The 17256-nt window shown below is 42.9% G+C and overlaps 4 protein-coding genes across 15 annotated transcripts; 1 reads left to right on the top strand and 3 right to left on the bottom strand.

The window, feature by feature from the left end:
* Nucleotides 1-337: 337 nt before the first annotated feature.
* LOC128261273 (striatin-3) lies at nucleotides 338-10235 on the bottom strand. 11 transcript variants are annotated; one of them, XM_052994873.1, is made up of 6 exons: nucleotides 10112-10235; nucleotides 8432-9020; nucleotides 4348-4825; nucleotides 4071-4289; nucleotides 3738-3794; nucleotides 338-3385 (listed from the first exon to the last, which is right to left on the bottom strand). In XM_052994873.1, exons 2-6 carry the CDS (start codon nucleotides 8831-8833, stop codon nucleotides 2274-2276), a joined length of 2268 nt encoding a protein of 755 aa, XP_052850833.1. In that variant the 5' UTR covers nucleotides 8834-9020; nucleotides 10112-10235; the 3' UTR covers nucleotides 338-2273. The 11 variants fall into 11 exon arrangements, with proteins under 11 accessions (XP_052850833.1, XP_052850842.1, XP_052850836.1 ...); XM_052994882.1 differs by having other exon boundaries at nucleotides 4071-4265; XM_052994876.1 differs by lacking the exon at nucleotides 10112-10235 and adding an exon at nucleotides 9919-10081.
* Nucleotides 10236-10505: 270 nt separating this feature from the next.
* LOC128261436 (barrier-to-autointegration factor) lies at nucleotides 10506-11155 on the bottom strand. The gene is made up of 2 exons (XM_052995135.1): nucleotides 10920-11155; nucleotides 10506-10836 (listed from the first exon to the last, which is right to left on the bottom strand). Exons 1-2 carry the CDS (start codon nucleotides 11043-11045, stop codon nucleotides 10690-10692), a joined length of 273 nt encoding a protein of 90 aa, XP_052851095.1. The 5' UTR covers nucleotides 11046-11155; the 3' UTR covers nucleotides 10506-10689.
* Nucleotides 11156-11928: 773 nt separating this feature from the next.
* Nucleotides 11929-14183, top strand: LOC128261361 (inactive pancreatic lipase-related protein 1). Of its 2 annotated transcripts, none has more exons than XM_052995024.1 (4): nucleotides 11929-12070; nucleotides 12574-12736; nucleotides 13150-13781; nucleotides 13849-14183. In XM_052995024.1, the coding sequence occupies exons 1-4, from the start codon at nucleotides 12022-12024 to the stop codon at nucleotides 14079-14081; spliced, it is 1077 nt and encodes a 358-aa protein (XP_052850984.1). In that variant the 5' UTR covers nucleotides 11929-12021; the 3' UTR covers nucleotides 14082-14183. The 2 variants fall into 2 exon arrangements, with proteins under 2 accessions (XP_052850984.1, XP_052850983.1); XM_052995023.1 differs by lacking the exon at nucleotides 11929-12070 and adding an exon at nucleotides 12329-12512.
* LOC128261359 (annulin-like) lies at nucleotides 14153-16903 on the bottom strand. The gene is made up of 3 exons (XM_052995022.1): nucleotides 16728-16903; nucleotides 14424-16378; nucleotides 14153-14362 (listed from the first exon to the last, which is right to left on the bottom strand). The coding sequence occupies exons 1-3, from the start codon at nucleotides 16834-16836 to the stop codon at nucleotides 14210-14212; spliced, it is 2217 nt and encodes a 738-aa protein (XP_052850982.1). The 5' UTR covers nucleotides 16837-16903; the 3' UTR covers nucleotides 14153-14209.
* Between the last annotated feature and the right edge of the window lie 353 nt (nucleotides 16904-17256).

The following is a 17256-nucleotide window of genomic DNA, read 5'->3' as shown; positions in this document are numbered from 1 at the left end:
AACGCATGCGTGCATCTTGTGTTTAACGGCATTTTACGGCAGTGGATTTGTAACGGTTGGAAACAAAAATGTTTTCATGTTGTGCAGTGTAATATCGCAAATTCAAGAAATCAAAGTGCTGCCAGCAGCAAAAAACTTTTCCAAAATGAAAAGGCAACAGCTTCTTGGCGTTAAATGGTGTCTTGGTGTTTCGGTTTTGGTAAAAAGTTATTGATTTTTGCCACCGTTGCAAACGAGAGCCAGCTGGTCTACAACGTTCTCATCAATTAATCATCAATTAAATGGTTCTGTTGAAGGGGGATTTTGTAAATTAAAAGGCAGTCGCAAGTCACACGGCTTCATTTTGTAAAACTTTATTTAAAATAAAAATACATGGTAATAAAAAATCAAAAATTTACAGTTAAAATTAGAAATCAATAGATTGTATATGTAAATGTATAAATCTGCTATATAACTGTAAGTGGCTGCTTGCTGGTCAACCACTTCTTTATTTATTACCATCATTATCATCGCCAAGCGTTATGAATAGCTAGATGATCCATAACGTGACTCGGGTTCTTGATTGAAACAACTAAGGCGTAAATTAAAATAATAATTAAAATAATAGAGGATTTGCTTGGTGTACAAAGATCGCAATCGTTTTTGTTTTTGATTCTGATTCATCGGTTTCGAATATCAAGTTTTGGGTGTAAAGTTGTTGTGGAGAGTGTCAGTGAATGGTTTCACGTAATAGTAATAATAATTGGTAATACTAAAACTAATATTGAGTTGCTCGGCGTTCACGTTCAAGTCACATTTCTAAATTTTCATTTAACGTAAATTTTTCATGATTAAAATTACGAGTACGCATCCATGGTAAGCGAATCTAATTTATATTCAACTACGAAATCCATTGGATCAGTGATTGGCGCCAACATTTTGTTTTGCTTGTTTCATTCGTTTAATACTATGCATAAATTAAATAAATAGCTTAGCATACGGTTTATAGCTTGCCTGTAATTATTATTTATATCTCATCTGCACATGGTCGTGGTCCATCAAGCATTGCGTACTCCCTTTGTAATGACAAAAGAAATTATAGAAGCATTCTGCACTTAATAATTGTTAAGGTTTCTTTTCGTTTCACATCTCTTATTTTTTTGTGATTTTTTTTTGTTTTTTGTTTTTGTATGGTTGCGTTTTCGACTCGCTACTTGACATTAATAAACCCGCCTTCATCCTAGTCTCACCTCGACTGTCCTCTAATTAATGTTAATATACAATTTTTCTCGCTTTTTCGCTAATATGGGGTCGGTTTATATGGTTGGTTGGTTATATGTCTATATGCCTTGCTTAGTCTACTCAATTTGATCGTCTACTTCGTTACGTAAATGTTTTGCTCCACATTCCTCCAGCTGCAGGACGCACTTGACCGCCCTGCAGGCAAGGAAACATGTCCTGTGCCACTTGCCCAGCGAGAGTGCCTATGAATCTGTTTCAGCCAGACGATCCATTTTCAAGTTGTGCCATGGGCATATAATAAGTATATATATATACATATATATATGTATATATATGTGTGTTTGTGTGGTTGTGTATGTATATAAAATGTACAGGAGTCTGACTGTTTTGTCATAGGCAACTCGTTTTCAAACAATCAATCGCTGTGCAAGTGGTGCTATTAAAATTAGAACCGAAAAGAGGGTCGATCTTGAGTTGATCCCGCCCATTGTTCGGGGAATCTACAGCAAGATCAAACTTTTTCATTGCTACGGTGTTATTTTGAACAAATACATAATGTTTATGTGTTGCATGTTGCACTTATTTGTGGTTATATGCCGTAATATGCATTGCTTTAGAATTACGTTCCTAGATTAAGCGACTCTCGTCTGTTACTTGACTCTGTTGCTCTTCTCGAAATGCCGTTTCTCGTTTTGAATTTATTGTTTGGTTTTTTTTTTTCATTTTTTGTTTGTTTTACTTTATAGCAATTGGTTTTTATGTTTGTGGCTTCTTCTTCCCTCTCTTATTATTGTATGCATAATTGGTTGTTGTTCTCGGTTGAAGTATAATTAAATATAAATGTATAGTATATTTATAATGTATGTATAATTATTTAACTCGAACTCGTAATCGCTTAGCTGTGAGCTGCTGCTGGCTGTGGATTCGGCTTCTGCAATCTGTAATCTGCAATTTGCAATCTGCAATCTGCACTCTGGATTCCGAATTCTGAATTCGTTCGATCCGACGTGGCCAGGGAGGTGGTGTTGGTGGGGTGGTGGTGGTGGTCCCACTTAGACAAACACCTTGGCGAGACCATCGGCCCCGGCACTGGCGATGTACGGTTTTGTGGCATGGAAGGCCACATCGAATATACTCTCGTCGAACTTCTTGCGGTGCGCCGTGATCTCCTGCACGCACGTCTTATTGTCCAGATTCCACAGCCGTATCGAGCAGTCGTGCGAGCCGGACAGCAAATACAGCCCATGTGCATCGACCGCCAGCGAGGTGACCGGCTCCAAATGCGCCACCATCGAATGTACCAGAGTGCCGGATGTGTTGTCCCAAAAGCGGATGTGGCGGTCCTCGTGCGCGGTGATCGTGATGGGGAGCGTAGGATGCGACACCACCTTGTTGATGAACTTCCCCGTATTGCCGGACATCTCCTGGGCCGCCTCCAGTCGCACCACCTGCTTGCCCGTCTCCGTGTCGTACACGATGCAGTGGGCACTGTTGTAGGCCACCACGATGTGGTCCACCTCGTTGCGCACAAAGTCCACCGAGGAGGGCGCACCCTCCGCCTCGGAGGCGGTGTAAGTGCGCAGCAGCGGCTCCTTGTTGTAGGGCGACCACAGCTTCACCGTTCCGTCCGCCGAGCATGAAACAATGTTGCTCTGCATGGTGGTAAGGCCCCACACGGCGTCTGTGTGTCCCTCGAGCGTGCCGGAATGCACATTCGGGTCATAGCAATCGTACGGATCGATGTTCGGCGACGGCAACTGCCAGCACTCGATGTTGCCGTCCAGTCCGCCCGAGTAGCATGTCTCCCCGCTGGACGACATGCCCAGGCACAGAACTGGTCCCGTGTGGGCCCGGAACGTATACAGCGGCTCCACATCCAGGCTGGCCGACTTCTTGGCCTGCACCGTCTTCTGCAGATTCCACAGCTTCAGCGTGTGATCCTCGGAGGCGGTAATCAGCACCGGCTCCTCGGGATGGAAAATCAGTGAGCGGACTCCGTCAAAGTGCGAGCGAAGCGTATACTTGGCGTTCCAGGTCTTGCGGTAACCAGCACCGCCGGCACTGCCGCCACTTCCGTCCTTGGAGTTCGCATCGTACGCTCCATCGGATTCGTTATTGACCGTCAGCTGGGCCAGCTCGCCCAGTCCCAATGAGCCGTCCACCTCTGTGGGAAGATTAACAGATATTGTTAGTACTAATCGAATCGCATTGTTGTTTTCAACGCCTCAAGGAGAATCAGACTACATAGTCACAGAAAATGTTATAGTAGTAACATTTTTAATATAACTTATTTCAGGTTGGTTATAGGTATTAGGTATTCAACTATTTATGCTAAAAATTTGCATATAGCTTTGAAATAACTAAAAACTATCAAGCATAACAAATCGAAGGGATTTGTATACGTCCTTTAAACATTATCTGTGATTTGTCATTGTCTGTAATACTGCCTTAAGGGTTGAGGAGTGGTTTCTATGTAGTGTTCTAGGCGAAAGCATTTTAGCTCTGTTGAAAAGCACCTTCGGTCATGAGATTCATATCGTTCAATAGCTGCTCTCCCACATCGGCCTCAAGATCTACAAGCGTAGAAGACAGAGATGCCAAAGAAACAGAAGCAGAAACAAAAAGCGTAAGACAAGAAGCCAGCCATAAACAAGGATGGATTTCTACATGGGATTGACAGGAGCTGGGGGGGCTACTAAAACCGAATTGAACCGATTAAACGTTATCGCTATGATTTGGCAAACTTAAATGCGCAAATGCGAGGCGGGCCCATGCGGGAAGAGGGCTGAAGGTAGCAGGCTGTCGGCAAAACAGGGAGTTATCAGGCGGGGAGGAGGATAAGAACCTACCCTCGGTGAGCATATCCTTGCCCGACTTGGCGCGCTTGGCCATCTTCACGTCCGTGTCGTCATTGTCGGTGGCCACCATCTCCAGGTCGTCAGATATCTCGTCGTCGTCTGACATTTCGGTGGCGCCCAGGAACTCAAAGTTCGCCATCACAGCCGCCTCGGTGTCCACGATTATCTCGTCGATCGATTGTTGCACTTTTTTGGCGGGAGTATGACGGCCTGATGTGAGCAAATTATTCAAATCTCCCAACAGGGGGGTCGTAACACAATCACCTACCTTCCGTCTCCGAGGCCCGCTTGTTGCTCTCGTTTCCATTGATGTTTGGGCTAAGGTTCTCGCCGCCGGTGCCGCTACCAAGTCCGCCGCCCAGACCGCCGCCGCTGCCGTCGTGCTCCGCATTGTTGTTCAAACCAAGGATCGAGCGCACCCGATTGGAGCGCACGTCGATGATGTTGTCTGTGTAGCCGATCTCGGCCAGATACTGGCGCAGCATCTGCCGTCCCTGTCGCCACGTGGTGTTCGAGACACTGCTGTAGGGCACCTCCGAATCGGTGGCCACCTCTCCGGCCAGCCCAGCGTCCTCGTTCGAAGGCTTGAACTCATTTAGCTGCGGCGGATCGGTGCCGTATTTTAATCGATAGAACTTGGCTCGCTCCTGGCGCAACGCGTACTCCAGCATCTTGATGCGGCGCGTCAGATCCGATTTGAGACTTTCCAAGCACTTGCGCTCCCCCAAAAGCATTGCTATGCGAGCCTATAAGGATGGAAAAGAATTGATTAATTTTATTTGGATATACTTTAAAATTTAAGCAATTTAAGAAAATGTATCATGTGTGCCTCCTAACCTAGTTTATTTGCATCAGCATTTTATAAACTAATTTTGTACTTTTTTATTATCCATGTTTTGCGTTAATATAAACATTAGTTTTATAGTTTAGTAAATGACTCAAACTGTGAAAAAGAGAAAGTTATTCAACGCCACTAACCTGTGTAAAATAATTTATCTAATCTGTGTAATAAATCCTAAGTGGAAAACATTAACTAAACTATGAATTATGAATAAATAATTAATACTGCTTGCTAAAGCTTTCCCATATGGCTTTGTCCCCCTTTTTTTTTTGTCTGCCGTTGCAATCCAATTGCGTTTGTTTGTTTGTTGCGAAAATAATTGACGCTCCGCTGCGTCAGGCCAACGAAAAACAATTAAATTCAATTAATAGTAATACAAAAAAAAAAAAACACTAAGAGCTGGCACATTTAGCTTTAAGGGGCAGCTTGGGGAAAGTGGGGGGTATCTAAGCTAAAACTGCGTAAAAACTGCAATGCATCCAACTTTTTCCACTCCACCCCCTCGACCCACCCATTTCGTGTTCATTCAGCAAGCGTAGCAACACAATGCACTTATGACTGCGCAATTTGCAGAGCATTTCAAGGAGAAATCGAGGGGGATTCGAGGATCCGAGGCACTGCACCTGACGTACTTGCGGTGCGTAAGGGAGTGAAACTTTTGCTTTTGCTCCCTTCCTTCCTTAAAAAAAAAAACGCTCCTACAATTCAGGTCGCCTAAATAGTTGTTGATATGTATATTAAAGCAAATTGAAATCTATAAATAAATGTGTATTTCGGGCACGAAACAACCAAAATATTGCTTTAAAAAATGTGGGAAACATAAAAATTCTGAAAAAATCATGATTTTATCAAATTTTTATTGTTTTTAAAAGTTGTTGTTTTTACTAAACGAAAGCATACTTGCAAATATGTTCTCTTTAATTCTGTTGTTTTTAAAGAGCAATGAACATTCCTCTAATTTCTAAACGAAAGCATACTTTTTGTTTTAAGAACAATTTCATTAAAAACAACACAATATACAATAATACCATATATTAATTTTCAATTTTTAAAATAGATTCTTCTAGTTAAAACGTACTTTAAGATCTACGTTCCTATTTTTTTGGCTGCAGTTGTAGAAAGTGAACGCAAGACTCTGGAATGATTCGAGCGCAGAACCAAAACCAAAACCAGAACCAAGCAACAATAACAATTTGCCCATGCTAATAGTAAAAAAAAAAAAAAAAATAAATAAATAAACGCGGGAGTGCGAGAGAGAGCGACACTCTTTGTGCTGCTGCTGTTAATGGAAACATGTTGTGCATTTAAATTACCCCTCAATGGCATTTCGTTTGGCTCCTTAAGCTGGCTAATTAAAAGCAGCGCTAATATTGCGGATATTCGGAATAGATGGGCGATGGGGCCAAAAGGGCCAGGTGCGCACGCCAACGCCTTTTAAGCAGGTTCTTCACAAATCGCTCCGCGACATGCAACTAGTTTTTGTTCGCCGTGTATCCGCAATTAGAAATTACAAATGCCATGACAAATGCGCATTTGTAAATTAATTGTCCCAAAGATGTCTACAAATTTTGATTAACAATTCTGCGAAACGCATTGTTGTACAAAAGAAGTTGGGGGCTTGGAAATATTCATTGCATAATACTGTACGGAAATGTCTATGTATATTCTATACATGGGCGTAAAAATAGAATTATTAATATGGCAAGTGCCAGCGGCGTTGGTTTTCTCTAATCTGTAAATGCGCACTCGCATACAATTGCAGTATAGCAATGATTGAAAATGTATTAGCAGCTGTCGCGTAATTGAATGCCACTTAATTTATTTTAAATTGCTGTTGTATTTAAAACTTAAAAATTAGAAAATAAATATGAATTTTTGTTGACCATATTTTAAAGATATTTTTATTGGATTATACAACAAAACTTATCGAGTATATTTTTGTTTGATGAATGGAAAAAAACCACCATATTTGGGAATTTCACAACCAAATGAAACTAAGCATTGACATACGAATATTCAAATTTTTGTTTAAATGGTTTAAAAATGTATTTAAGATAAAACGTAGGAAAAAGATGAGTATCAACTATGAGATACCTGCCACTTACTGTCCGATTACAAACTATGTTATAAAGTTATTTTAAGTATGGGTTAATTTTTATTTTAGATATTTAAGTGCAGGGTTGTCATGTCTTTCAAGAAATAAATTTTGACCACTGTACAAGTTAATTGCTTGACAGACGCGCCAGCAGGAAAAGCCGACCCGAGTAGGAAGTGGAAGTGAATGTGGATGCCTTCATGGGAAGACCGGGATCGGTGGAACTGAGACTGAGATGGAGATTGAGCAAGAGACAAGGACGTTGCATTCGCAGCAGTCGACACTGACACACAAAGAGATGTGCGGTGTGGATGGAAATATACATAAATAGCTGCATGCAGGGAGCGAATCCACGACTGGTGAAACAGACCCAGCTAAGATGGCGTCGCTTCTGCCCACCCGAACCTGGTTCGTTTTGGCCAATACGGCGAAACAGGTCTATAAATCGCTGCGACAAATGTGCGTTGGTAACGTGTTTCCTTTTTTTTTTGTTTTTGTTTGCCATTTTCCACATGATGCAAAGCAGGGAGATGTTTGAATGTCACGTTGCATTTAGAGCGTAACGAAATTTACGCAGGGGGTGGTGAGGGGTGATTCGCGCTATCAATACCGGTTGACAGGTGAAAGCGATAAGGCGTGGGTCGACATTGACACTGACGATGTCAAAGGGGGAGGGAGAATCCATCACCGTTGATGAGATAAAAACATCCTCCTTTTTTTTTTGGGGGGGGTAAATAAAGGCTTTTTGGGGGAGTCGTCTGTCGAATGCGACAAACAGAGCATAAATTCGATTACGGCAATTGCTCAACTCGATTCGCTTGCATGCCGACAGCCAACCCTGTGGCTCCTCAATTTTTCCGCTCCTCTTCGCTGCTTTCCTTGCATGTTCATGCATTAGCGCCTCGAAAAATCATTGAAATGGAAAGTGAGCTCCCGCTGTCGATAAACAAGGACCTTTTAACCCTCTGTTTGCCTTCAAAAACGTGCCTGCCAAATTGCCTTTGTTTTAGCGCATTCGTATGTTTTTTTGGCAGAGCAATAGAAAAGGTAATCTTGATTTTCAAAGAATACATAATTATATTGTATCTGATAACCATAAACTATAACTACCGTTTATGGGATGTTATTTAAGAATTGCAAGTGGTTTTGAAACCACTGTATTAACTCTAACTATATAGTGTGTGAGGAAAGTACATTTCTCTCATTTATTAAAAAAATATTTGGCATTCTAAACTTGGTAATGATTTTTGTTTATAACAGAAAATACAAAATTGTATGATTCGTATAATGTTACAAATAGAAGCAACGAATAAATAAACAAATTACGAGGTCATAATCTAAACGAATATCAAACTCAATTAGTCAGATTATGGATGTGAAATGCAGTTTTCAGGATATCTTTGGACCATCACTCACCTGCAATTCGGCCCTGTCCACGTCCCACTGTGATCGCTCCAGCTCGAAGCGTGACCACTCGTGCTGGATGAAGTGCAAGATGCCCGGTATTGTGTACTGGGGCGTGGTGGCCTGCTGATTGTTGGGTCCGCCGCCGACCATCCCGTTGCCACCGTCATCACCGCCAACGTTGCCCATACCGCCGACGCCGATTAGGCCGCCAACATTGGCGTTCTGTCCACCAGCGTTCAGGCCGCTGATGCTCAGACCGCCACTGCCGCCGCCGCCCAGGCTGTTGGACAGGACGCCGCCGATGGAGGAGTTGGCACCGCCCACTCCGCCGCCGCCAAGGACGCCGGCTCCTCCCGCACCGCCAACCGGCTTGTTGTTGATGCCAGCGGTGGCTCCCGAGTTGGTGCCCATTGGTTCACGTCGCTCTCAGTGGCTGTGCTGTCTGCCGGGTGTTGTAGCTGCTCCTGATCGTGGTCCTGCTCCTGCTCCAGCTACTTCGAATCTTGTCTTGCCAGCTGTCTGCCTTTGAGTGCCCAGTGCAAAGTCCTTTGTTTATGGCTCTCTCCAACTTGTTTGTTCGCTGGTCTAACGGTTGGTCCTGTTTCGTTCGTTTTTTTTTTATGTTTTAGGGAAAGAAAAGCAAAGTTCCGTACATGAGACAAATGAGGTCATTGAATTTTCCGAAAAAGGGGGAGTAGGGGGAGCAGCCACAGGACACTCTCTCACTGGCTTGCTCTCTCCCTCTCCCTATGTGCTACTACTACGCCCCCACCCCGCTCTCTCACTGTCGCTGCAACTCTCTTTACGGTACACGCGACCCGCACTCTCTTTAATCTTTAGTGTTGCCAACGGCGTTTGCAAAAAGCCTAAATTATAGCACAAAAAGCCGTGAAACAGCTGATGCAACGCTGTAGCTCAGCTTTAATCAATTTTCGCAGGTTTTACGGTTAAATTCCACACTTTGTAATGGCTAATATTCGTAGGAAAAACTATCACTCACGCACGCACACATTCGCAGGGAAATTTGAATGGCACACACATACAGACGCACGCGGATTTCGATAGGGTTCTTGTTTCTCTTCTTTTTTTAATTTGTAACTTCTATCCAACTTTTCGTATTTCGCTCTCTGGGCAGCCAATGCCAACGCACTCGAACCTTTTTTAATAGCTTCTGCTAGTTAACTTGACAATTTTGTTTACTATTTACAGCTTTTCCAAGGAAACGTTGTTGCTACCTTTTCACCGTTTTTAGTGCGAGCAATCGAATATGGAGAGGTGGGATCGGAAGGAGAGAGCGCCGCAAGCGGGCGATTAGTCCATAAATTGGTGCATAATTGCGTCTGTTTACAATTACTAATTAACTAAGGCGAGCACTGGGCGATGCTCACAAAAAGTCGATTAGATTCGGCCGAACATCAGAATGTTTGGCCTGGAACTCTGAAATAACATACAGAGTTGCAGCCCGAACAGCATGCCTCTCGCTCGCACTCGCGCACCTGCCGTACCGTCCGGACTTCGTATACGGGCGTCTCGCTCTGCGAGTCTATATACAAAGAAAAACACACGCACACTTGCACAAGCGTACGCATACGCCAAAGCCGAGTTAACTAATTTCACTTTGTTGAATTCGGCGCGTCTTGTTTTCGGATTGTGGGTGAAGTAAAGAGGGGCGCGTTTTGTGTCGCTTACTTTGCGCTTTATTGCACCGCTTGGCTGTATTTTGCAATTTTTGCCTTGATTTTCATTGGTAATTTTTCACGCGTAATTCTTGTCTGCAGACCGTAGGTGGACCGTTGAAACATACCAACGCACAAGCTAAATATACTAACAAAAATACTACAAAAGCAGGGCTACGTCAGCTGCAAACCATAATTATCGACAATCGTTATCAAGTTATCCGGGAATGTTAATTATCTTTCGCTGTTAACTACGCTTGGATCGTATTTTATTTGGGGGAATCTTGTAATTCCATGACTCTAGGTTATTAAACTGACAGTCATTACTTTCTCAACTTACTCATCCCCATTTAAAACCCTTTTACCTGATGTTACCCCTTCAAATCCAATGCCAACCACAACGTCTATTCCATGACTGTACATTTATTCCGGATAGACATTAATTTTACATATAAACTAGATACTAACAGTGTTATGAACATGAAATGCTTAGCTAGATTGCGCCACAGTTTGGCCGTGATTTGAGTTTATTGGTTTGTCTTAAGCAGATTCTTTTGATCGAAATACTCGTGTTGGGATAGCTTTCTTCCCTTACAAGAACTCCTCGCACCAGTCGTTGAGGCAGTTGTAGCAATCGGATGCCTGTTTGGAGCTCGCGTGGCACACCTCCTTCATCCAGTCCTTGAAGAGCTCCTCGTCCTTCTTCAGCACCAGGTACTGGCCCAAAACGGTGTACGCCTGCGAATTGGTTATAAAGTCAACAATTGTAAACACTGCATTGTTTATTTGCGCACATGGCGTCATCGTATTTACACACGCACCTTGTCAAATCCAGCTTCCGTCAAGCGACCGCCGAGGGTCTCGCCGATTCCCGCCAACTCCGTCACGGACTTGTTGCCCATCGGTTCCGCCACAAAATTCTTGTACTTCTGAGATGTTCCGGACATTCTTGCTCTTTGTTTTCAGCTTGCAATTTGTGAAATTCGAAAAGAAACCACAATTATCGCGGCGTTTCTAAAAATGACGCACAACAAGCAGTGTGACCGATAACGACAAAAATACCATCCAGCCTAAACAAAAAATACCACTTTTCAAAACTTAAGTTTAAGGAAATACCATTAAAATAATTAAAGCATCACAGACGCAAACCTTGGGTTGGAACTCTACTAAAACGTAGCAGTGACTCAACCCATTTTACATGTTCAGAAAAGAAGTATTGCAAAACTATTATTTACAAATATTTGAAAGCCAACATTAAACAAAATAATAGAATATTTCTTAAATTAATATCAGGAAGTAAACAAAAATATATTTTATAACGAATAAAAACAAGGGTTTTCTAGTTTTTGAATAACCTATTATAGATTATCATTGTTAAAACAAGCTAGGTAGTTCTAATAAACAAAAAACAACCTGAAATATATAGTTATATTTAATTGGTGTTTTTTCATACTTTTCTTGCTTTTCAACTGTTTATGGATAATTTATGCATAAATTCGGAAAATATTTTTAAAATTTTGTGGTTATTTTTGATAGAATGTTTTATTTCAAAATTTAAACATTCCTTGTTAATTTAAAAAGATTTTTTAAGGTTTTTAAAAATATATATATTTCTCCAATACTTTGCTGTTTAAAAATAATTTCTTAATCAATAAGGGGGGCAATGGCAATGCACCTGTGTTTGGTATGCATCAAAGAACTTGGCTTAACCCAATTTAGCAGCGGTGCGCTTTGGACATCCCACCGAGCACGAACGATAAGACCCTTTCAACCGAAGCTTCAACTGGGGAAGCAGTCCGTCCGAAACCCCAGTCTTGATTGACACCTGGCCCTGTTCTAGCTTATCAATGCCTAACGGCTAACCCGCTATAAAATCAGCACCTTAGACTCTCGTGTCGCAGTGAAGTTTTATTTCCAGCAAAGATGTTGGCGCTTTGCTGGCTCTGTTGCGGTTTGGCCCTTAATGGGATGGGTGAGTTACGGGGAATCGGATATACTCGTACATATCTTGGCTTTGTCCCCATCGACTTCTCCGCTGACCGAGATTCGCGCGCACAAATCGCTTGGATGCTGAGTAATTAAAGCGCTCCAGGCCAAGATTTAATTGCTGGGCGGGAACCGGTTTCGAGGATTACTAATGCGTCAGCCGTCTTAATGAGTTGTGGAGTTGTGGAGCTGGGAACTGGGAACTGGGAGCTCCGATCATGAGGCCTTGCGTCACCTTTGGAGTCCGGTGCCCGATCAGTTGACGATCGACGGTTAGCTGGTCAAGATGTCCTCGAATGCGTTGGCCTGCATCTGCAATGTGATAAATCCCTGCCGAAACGAGGTCTCCACCACATTTGTGGTGATCCAATGGCTCATCACTGGCTTTGCCGCCCTCGCCCAGGTGGTGCGACCCGTGCTCCTGCTCTGTAAAGAGATCTCACATCATTCTGGCTATTTTAAAAACCCATTCCCATCGCCCTCTTTCAGTTGGCATTCGTGGTGAGGTGGCTCTGAATCAGGAGGATTACAACAAGACCTGGATCTATATGCCCAATGGACAGGGTAAGCCGGAGGTGGCCTATTTGGTGGAACCTCCTCCCGAAAACCGCATTAATCTGCCCCAGCTCATCAAATTTGAACTATATGGAAGGTGTGTAAAAATCATTGAATGTTCTTCAGTTAAATATACAGATTTTGTTAACAACAAAATGCTTAAAATATATTTTTAGAAAGTAAAACTGCCAAGTCTATAAGATTTTCCTTATTTTTAAGCCAACTACCAAATACTTAAAAAGTTTTCTATCTTCGAAGAAGGTGTAAATAGTTTTCTGTGTACGCAAAGCAACAAATTTAAATTAAATAATACTAATTTTGATTAAATTTCGTATTAATTTTGTCTCGATTAATATAATTAAAGAGAGAAAGCAAATAATAACCTTTTTCAATTATGAAATTTATACCTATTATTAAATTAATTTTATACCAATTAAACCTTGCAGCAATATTATATTTTATTAAGCAGTTCTTACTATTAAACATTTCTTTTTTTTTCCCTACCTAAAGCGACTCAAGTTCCAGTGCCGATTTCTGGATAGATGACAACAATTTTGATTTCCCACAGCGCCACAAGCGAGACACTTGGCAGGAGATGGCCGAAAAGTTCAATCCGGATCTGGACACTAAGATTCTCGTCCACGGCTGGAAGTCCAGCACCATGAGCAACTCCATCCAATCGATTCGTGGGGCCTATATCGAACGGGGTCAGGTGAATGTGTTCGCCATCAACTGGAAGGATCAGGCGGATAATATTTACTACCTGACGCCGGCTCGGTATACGGTGCAGGTGGGCAGGGCGGTGGCCAAGCTGATAGATCTCCTGGTGGAGGAGAAGGATGCGGATCCGCAGAGGATTCACCTCATAGGCCACAGCCTGGGTGCCCACATAATGGGCTATGCCGGATCCTACACCAAATACAGGGTTAATCGCATCACTGGTCTGGATCCAGCACGTCCTGCTTTCGAGGATTGCATTGGGCCGGAGAATCACTTGGACGATACGGATGCCAATTTTGTGGATGTGATACACAGTTGTGCCGGTTATCTGGGATTCCGAAAACCGATTGGTATGGTGGATTTCTATCCCAATGGCGGTGGACCACCGCAGCCGGGCTGCAAAGAGCTTTCCCAGATTTTCAGTGAGTAAAGGGTACCTAAATCCTATTTAAGTTAAAGTTAAGATCTATGTTTCTATTCAATTTTCAGCTGGCTGCAGTCATGGACGTTCCTATGAATATTATGCCGAATCTATAAACTCCCCCAAAGGTTTCTATGGTGTTCCCTGCTCTGGACTCGATGAACTTAAGGGAAAGAACTGCACTGGCGGAAAAATCCTTATGGGTGATCCTGTTCCACGGGAGGCACGAGGAATATTCTTTGTGAAGACGGCCAACAAACCGAGCTATGCCCTGGGAATCGATGATATCTGGAGTAACTGACTTTTGCCTTATCTTCCTCTAAATATGACAAAGTAATATTTATTAATAATTTTATTTACAACATATCGTATGAAAAAGAAAGACAAAATGGCACAATGACAATGGTGGTTTGTTACTCCTCTGGTGTCTTAGGATTGCTTCGCAACTTCATAGTGCTTATAGCCGCTAACATCTTCCAGTTCTTTGGCATTGAACTTGGCCAGCAGTGTGCCACGCCCCGCATAGGGTGGGGTGTATTTAAAGGTGGCAGCCGCAATGCCACCCACTGTGATCTCGGCAACCTGTGGAATTCGATTTTTATTAGTATCAATACTACTTGATCGCTACAGAAGTACTACTTGCCTTGAGCTTTAGAGGCGTCTTGATGCCCGGTCCCTCCACGGTGAACAGACCCTTGTGCAGGGGAATGGGCAGAGGATTCTCCAGGCGCACGATTACATCCAATTCCTTCTGCACCACGATGCCAGCATCACCGAACTTAAACTTGATGTCCGGCTTGCGCAGCAGGAGATTATCCTTGGCATAGTAATCGATGTCGGTGTCCTTGATCTTGGCCGCAGCGGTAATCTGGAAGGCGGCGTGCGAGAACAGCTTGTCGAAGTACTCCTTGAAGAGGACCTCCATACGCACATATTCGCTGCTCTTGGGCTTCAGTTTCAGGTCAAAGTCCATGGCCTTGACCTTCACTGCACCCCTGCCGGTGTAGTGAACGGTATCGCATGCAATTTGACCCTTAGCCAAGTGGGCTGTACTTTCGCTTTTATTGCTAACTTTCAGTACCACACTAAAGTTCTCCCCCATTTTCAGGTCACTTTTCAGCTCCATATCGAACTCTATATCTTTGAATGTGTCATTAAGGTAGTATCTGCTAAGGGCTTTGCCGGATTTTTTGAGGGCCTTGTACATGGTGCTCCTTTCTTCTTTGGAATTTTCTGGATCTTTGTAGTTATCGGTGATGTCTTCCCTTTCCCAACTCTTGACCGCCTTGGTACTGATTTTCTGACCCACAGACTGGGTATCTCTATGGATGAGCTTTAGCGGTTGATTGGGTCCATCGTCGCGCCAGGTTAAAACATCCGCATTCACCTCAGCGAAGACAAAACCACAATCGTAGGCTATTTGAATCTCACCGTTTTTCACGGCTGAAACGGGAGCGGGACCTAGTTGAGACTTTCCATCGGATGGCTCTTGGGGGGTGCTATCTACCACCTGCCAGCCATCGAAAGTGCCCTGCTGACCCACTCCCAAATCCGGTCGCTGCATCCAAAGTTCGTTCCACACGTGAAAGTTCCATATTCCCTCTTTATTGTATTTTAATTCCGAAACCAGGTCAATGGTCAGGGAACCTTGGCAATCGTGAGCTGATTCGAAGCAGGTAATGACCCTAGTTGGTATTCCCAGGCTCCTTGAAATTGTGGCCAGCACACCGCCGTAAACCCAACACTGGGCGTACTTTATAGCCGCATTGGTTTTGTAGTATTTCTGAAGGATCTCCATTGAACCGGTCCAATTGTTGGGTGCCACACCACCCGAATAATCGTTCGTCAACGACCACTTGCCCCAAAGGATGCCATTGTCATTGTCATTCACGTTCACCGCAGCGGACAGAGCACGGGCCACTCGCACAGGATCACCTCTGAAGGCTGGCGGAACTTTACCCACGGTGCCCAGTACCATCAAGCTGCACTCCAGTATGTCCCGCTCGAACTGACCGAGTTTCCAGGGCAATTGACTCATGTTGTTGTGGCTGCCGACCGAAATGAGTGTGGTGTCATTCAACACATACTCCTTGCGCTGATCGCGATCCTCCAAATACACCTGATCCTCCGGACACCAGGGATTAAACAGCACATAGATGGGCAGTGGCAGGGGATAGCTCCTCGATCCATCGCCCAGCAGCTTCGTGTCGATGTCCATTTTCCATTGCGTTACGGGGCAGTTAGCTGGTGGTTTGATCAGTACTGTGAGCGTTTGACCTTCATGCGTTTCGATGCCCGATCCCCACTCCAATGGATCACCCAGATAATCGATGCCATCGTGGGGAACCAGGACACTGAAGGTGCCCCTTCCGGGACGTGCCTCGGTGTCATCGGACACGCTCAGGATGAAGCTGATTGCATCCTTGCTGGGGCTGTAATCCCGGTCGAAGTGGATCCTCAGCCGGAAGGGCTCTCCTCTCCTCACGATCAGGGCATCACTGGCAGCTGCGTGGAAGTAACTCGTGTAGTGCTCCTTGTGGTTGTCGTCCAGACAAAGATCAACTTTTAGAACGCTCAGCACCGCCGAACTATCAGCACCTGTTGATTTCGATATAAGTTTTTATGTACCCAATATTGATATAATATTCTTAAGAAAAATGGATAATTTCATTTCGATTTATATGCATTTACTAAAAAAAAAAAACGATATTAATTCAATTTGGTCAAAATTTTTCAGCTACCAGACCGAATTCGATAAATACAAAATAACATTGACAAAGACACCAACTTTAATTTTAAACAAACACAAGAATCTAAATTAAAACCAAAAAGTTTAGAGTAAAATAAAAAAATGTACAAAATTATAATCCATTTTTATAAATTCACAAATAATTCTAGTTTTGATACAATTTTGGAGTTAATATTCTTTTACTTTTTTTTATTATACCTTCAACTACCGCTGAAGATCGGCTAATGAGGAAAGGATTTACACTTCGGGGCTCACTATTCGGCAACCATCGGCTGAGAAAACTGGGCACATGATAACTAAAAGTCATTTTTAATTTTCTTGTAATTAATATGAGACCGCACCGCACAAATATTTTAAATTTATTCGATTCGAACAACACGAAGTTTAAAACTCAACTAAGATTTAAGAAAACTTTAGCGGCTTTTATAATAAAAATACTTATCTCACTCTTAAAAGTTTTTTCAATAACAGTATTATGAGCAATGCTCAGTTTATTTTAATACAAATCATTTAATAACAACCATTACTAATATTTTAGGAAAGTCTTGGAGATATGACATTTGTAGATTGTAATTTCGAGAATTTCTTAGTAACATCGTTTTGGGTATTCATTAAAAAAAAATGTGCTTACGAAATTTTAATTCACATTCGATACACTGGCTTACAAAATGATTGCGTCAAAAGTTACACAAAACGAGCGCTATTTTTGTGCAGTTCAACTTCCTGA

This window comes from Drosophila gunungcola, unplaced genomic scaffold (assembly GCF_025200985.1).
Source record: "Drosophila gunungcola strain Sukarami unplaced genomic scaffold, Dgunungcola_SK_2 000001F, whole genome shotgun sequence".
NCBI lineage: Eukaryota > Metazoa > Arthropoda > Insecta > Diptera > Drosophilidae > Drosophila > Drosophila gunungcola.
The sequence above is the reverse complement of the archived record's forward strand: the minus strand, read 5'-3'. Positions and strand labels throughout refer to the sequence as shown.